The sequence below is a fragment of the Colobus angolensis genome, unplaced genomic scaffold (genome assembly GCF_000951035.1).
Source record: "Colobus angolensis palliatus isolate OR3802 unplaced genomic scaffold, Cang.pa_1.0 Scaffold100, whole genome shotgun sequence".
NCBI classification, from domain to species: Eukaryota; Metazoa; Chordata; class Mammalia; order Primates; family Cercopithecidae; genus Colobus; species Colobus angolensis.
The window spans coordinates 2005257-2010176 of NW_012110920.1; the positions used below are offsets into that span (position 1 = coordinate 2005257).

Consider the following 4920-nt stretch of genomic DNA (forward strand, 5'->3'; position numbering starts at 1 on the left):
CTCGATCTCCTGACCTTGTGATCCGCCCGTCTCGGCCTCCCAAAGTGCTGGGATTACAGGCTTGAGCCACCGTGCCCGGCCTTCTGGATATTCTTAAGATGAAAGCAGTAGGAGCCACTTTTGCAGGGGGGTGACATGGGGTGGAGGAACAATCAGTTCATTTTAGACATATTTGAGATATCTGCTATCTAAGTAGAGATACTGAATAGGCAGGATAAAAATTTGGAAACTGTCAATGATATGTTAAGCTGTAAAAATACATGGGCTTACTCTAAGGAATGAGATTCGAGACCTCCAAAGATAAGAGGACAAATAAACAAAGTAAGTTACAAAACAAGTGGCAAATGAGGTAGGTGACCCAAAAAGCAAGTGAAGAAGCTGTTTTAAGCAAGTGGTGTGAAAGGTACTAAACTAGCCAAGTGAGGATAAGACTAAGAATCATCACATAGAGTGGCTGGGCGCAGTGACTCACGCCTGTAATCCCAGCATTGTGGGAGGCTGAGGTGGCTGGATCGCTTGAGGTCAGGAGTTTGAGACCAGCCTGGCAAACATGGTGAAACCCCATCTCTACTAAAAATACGAAAATTAGGAGTGGCACATGCCTGTGGCCCCAGCTACTCGGGAGGCTGAGGCACAAGAATCGCTTGAACCCAGGAGGCGGAGGTTGCAGTGAGCCGAGATCGCGCCACTGCATTCCAGCCTGAGCAATGGAACGAGATTGTCTCCAAAAAAAGAAAAATTATCACATGAAGGTTTTCATAAATTTTAATTTCATATATAATTGTACCACTACATATAATGCCCCTGGATCCTAAGTGGTATAAATTGGCATTTGTGGACTGGCATAGGAACACAGCCATAATTTGTAAACCTATTTTAGAAAATACCTACTATATGCTGGGTATTAGTCCTGCCACTTCATACCTATTGTTTAAACCTCAACAGCTTCATCATGTGGATCAAATTATCACCATTATGCAAATCAGCTGAGGCTCTGAGAAGTTAAGAAATCTACACAAATTCATAGTTTGTACCTCAAAGAATCAGAATCCAAGCTATGCCTACAAACCCCGGGCTGCTTCTAAAAACCTAACTGGGAAGATAAGATAAATTCTTTCTTGCTCTGAAGTTAGCAGTGGAATAAGGGAATTTATTTGCAGGGGAAGTGACAGCAGAGGCCATGGAGAGATAATCTAGCCTTAACAAGAATAGGCTGCAACTCAGGGAACACTTGTACATTGATTTTTATGTTTATGGGATGCTTGCTATAGTTACTGAGTTTTACATGCTCAGTACTTTTTTATACATTGGCATCAGTTTTTTTTTTTTGAACCCAGCTTTCATTTAATTCCTCTGCCTCCTGTATTTGAGGGAGAAAGGGTAAGGTCAGATGCTTTCCATAAGTTCTCAGGTGAAGAAATCTGTTCATTTATTTTAACGCTAACTTTTACTTAATCACAGAAAGTATTTCCATTTGTGGTGAGAGTGAGTGAATGAGGGAAGTCATCAAGGGAATTTTTAGCTAATTACACTACTTGGGAAGACCTGTGGTCTAGTGGAAAGTATGTAGGCTTTGGAATTAGAACAAGCTGAAGTTGGGAAGTATGAAACACCGTGCTCAATTCTGGTATAAGTATTCAATTGAGAGTAGCTGTAATTAAGATTATATATACATTTAAGAATGGCAGGATGGTCAATCAAAACTTGTACAGGCTTGGTAACCATCAAGCACATCCAGCCAGGATCTCAGGCTGTCTTAACCCCTGATATAAGCCCTATATTAGAAAGAATCAAATTATCTTAAGACCAGATATTCCTCACAGCTTTTTCTGAAGCAAAGCTACAGGGCAGCTCTTAAAGGAAAGTAAATGTTTGGGGGCTATTGATGAAAGTATGAAAAATGGTGGCCAAACTCTGCTTTGAGACTTGAGGCAAAATAACTTATAAAGAAAATTATTTTCAAAATATTCTATAGTTTGGGCTGGGTGCAGTGGGCTCACTATAATCACAACACTTTGGGAGGCAGGGGTGGGAGGAATGCTTGAGCCCAGGGGTTCGAGACCAGCTTGGGCAACATGGCAAAACTCCATCTTTACAAAAAATTAAAATATTAGCCCAATGTGGTGGCACATTGACTATGGTCCTAGCTACTCAGGAGGCTGAGGTGGGAGGATTGCTTGAGCCCAGGAGGTTGAGGCTGCAGGTAGCTGTGTTTGCACCACTGTACTCCATCCAGTCTGAGTGCCAGAGCCAGACTGTCTCATTTAAAAAACAAAAAAACAAAAAAAAACTATAGTTTAAGAACAGAATTTTTAAAAGAACTAGAATATAAAAGTATGGAACCTATAAGAAGCCTTTGCTAAGTAAACTCAATTTCCTTAATCCACATAGCCTCTAGGTGGAGTATACAGGCATGGCACCTTTTTGAAAGATTCCTTTGCAGCTTCAGTATGACTCAGCTTAAAATATTTTTTAAAATACTAAATAAATGCTCAGTAATGGTGCCTAGGAAGTGAAATATACCATTGGAAATAAGCATTTTTGACACCAGTACTGTAAAACCCTGATGTGATTCAGCTGGGTTCTGAATGGATCCCAGTTAAAAATGGAACATGTTTTGGCTTTATGAATGGCTGGTTTCATCTATGCAATGTAAAAGCCCTGTAACGACATCCTGAGTCATCTATCTTCTTTGTTCAGAGCTGACTCCTAAAATGGAAGGCATCACTTGAGAAATACCTGTAATTTGAAGAACTTCTGGTGGTATATTTGAAAAACACTGTGGTGTAAGTTGGAATGGACCGATCAATGGTTTTTCTTTTGTCTATTTTTATATGCAGTTGGCAATAAAAAAAAAAAATTACTGACTGTTGGGTGTGAAAAATGGGCCTGGTAGCTGCAATGCTTATATTAATAGTAGTATCATACAGATGACTTCAGAGTAGTAAGAAAAATACCCCTAAGTGTTGTCAATGGCCTATCTGAAATTATTTTAATAAATGAATCATCTTTCACATAGTGTTATCAATGGCCTATTTGAAGTTATTTTAATAAATGAATCATCTTTCAAAATTTGCCCTCTATATCTATGTGCATTTATGCTCTATATAGGTTTACCAAAAAAAAAAAAAAAAAAAACAACAGAGGGGCACATGTTAAAGTAGTAATTGTGATTACCTAAAGGAGATAGGGGAAGGCATTGAGTACAGAGAACTGTTAACTTTATATATGCCTGTACAACTTTCTAAAAGTTTATTACAATGATATATATTGTTTTATAATTAAAATTAACCTTACATATGATATATACATTTTAGAGATTAAAAACTAATGAAAAGTTTTATATGCCACGATTAGCCAAATCATCTTCAAAGCATTTTAAAAATACACTTCTAGTTCAAAGAAGTATGTCCCTCACCGATGAAGTTAAACTATTTCCCCTTCAAAACTGGCAAATGAAGCACTGAATTACTTTAGTAAAATATAATTAAAGCAAAGATAATTGTCGTTTTAGCTTTCTAAATATTTATTACTAAACATATTAAAAATACGTATTTTTAAGACCTTAAAATATATGTAGAAAAAATACCAAGAACTCTTGGACTGACATGAGGAGTTAATTTCTTAGCCTACGTTTGTGTTTTATGTTTAGGGTGTGTTCTGCATCTGGATGTGGAGTTATTTTAGATTTCAACACGCTCTTGAAGAAAGTCTTCTTTGAGACTATTTAGAAGGCAGAGATTAAGTCCTGGAAATTATTTAAGTATCTTGTTTCTGCTCTTAGGCTCTTAGGTTAAATGTAACTTCCTAGCTCAGCTCTATTTCTCTTCCTGAGATTAGCTTTTCGTCATTAGGGGAAAGGAGTCCACGTTGGTTGGGGAGCCTGCGCGCCAGCATCCCGGCGCATCCCGGGCACCGGCCGAGGAGGACCGGCCGAACAGGACCCGCGGCCCCCGGGGAGCGCCGGCGCCCAGCCCGCGGCGCGGAGGGGCCGAGCCTGCGCCCGCCTCCCCCGCTGGTTGGTCGAGGAAGCCAGAAATCAGCGCGAGGACAGCCTCGCTCTCCTCCCCGAAGCGGCCAGGCATGGCCAGCCCGGAGAGTGCGGCGACTCCACCGTGAGCTCTCGAGAGTTACTGCCTCCCTTTCGCCGGGGGCAGGCGGGCGAAGGGGCAAGAAGAGGCGCCGTGCGCCGGGGTCGCTGGCCCAATTCTCGACTGGGGTAAGATGGCTCCGCTCCGAACTCGCCGGCGCGACCACACACACAGCCTCTCCCTTCCCAGCCTCCGTGCCCGGGCCCGGAGGGTCGCGGAGGCTGTTGGCTGCGCTGAGCCAGCCCGGCGCGACCCCAGGAGGCGCCGCGGGCGCGAGTGCGGGTCTCCGAGCTGCCCGCCCGCAGACAAAGCTGACAACATGGCTACCCTCCGCTCCTCCGCTCAAACAAGTTCCTCGCAAGTTGAGCCCGGCAGGCGCCTGGGCTGCGGCGGAAAGCCGCGCGCGCCTCGGCGGCCGTCGACCATCAACTTCAAGTTTCCCTCCGCAGAGCAGCCCGCGGCCGCCAGGCGCCGAACACAGCCGCCCAGCGCGAGGCCGGGCCCGGGAAACTTTCAACGTCTGCAGCCCGCAACTGACAGACCGGGCGCACGGGCGCCGCACTCACCTTCAGACAGGTCCTCGATGCACTCGAAGGTGATCTCGAACTGGAACGGGTTGTAGAAAGGAGAAGGGTTATCCAGCACCACTACATTGTTCACCTGAACCTTTGCCATATTTTGAAAAAAACACAAACAATGGGAACTGGGGCTGGTTGCGGCACAATAAAGTCCAGCGCGCGGCCGCTCGGGAGAGCGCAGACCCCCGCCCCAGCGCCGGCCCGACGTTGTGCAGCGGCGACTTGAGAAACTTTTTTTTCCTCTTTTTATT

The 4920-nt window shown here is 44.1% G+C and overlaps 2 protein-coding genes across 2 annotated transcripts in view; one reads left to right on the plus strand and one right to left on the minus strand.

Moving 5' to 3' along the window:
• ASF1A (anti-silencing function 1A histone chaperone) overlaps window positions 1-4914 on the minus strand; it is a 15576-nt gene extending 10662 nt beyond the window's left edge. The window contains exon 1 of the mRNA XM_011937296.1: window positions 4658-4914. Coding sequence (XP_011792686.1) covers window positions 4658-4766 — 109 coding nt within the window. The 5' untranslated portion in view covers window positions 4767-4914. The remainder of the gene's footprint in view (window positions 1-4657) is intronic.
• Window positions 1-4920, plus strand: part of MCM9 (minichromosome maintenance complex component 9) — a 125074-nt gene that overhangs the window by 40208 nt on the left and 79946 nt on the right. The gene's annotated exons all lie outside the window — the stretch shown is intronic.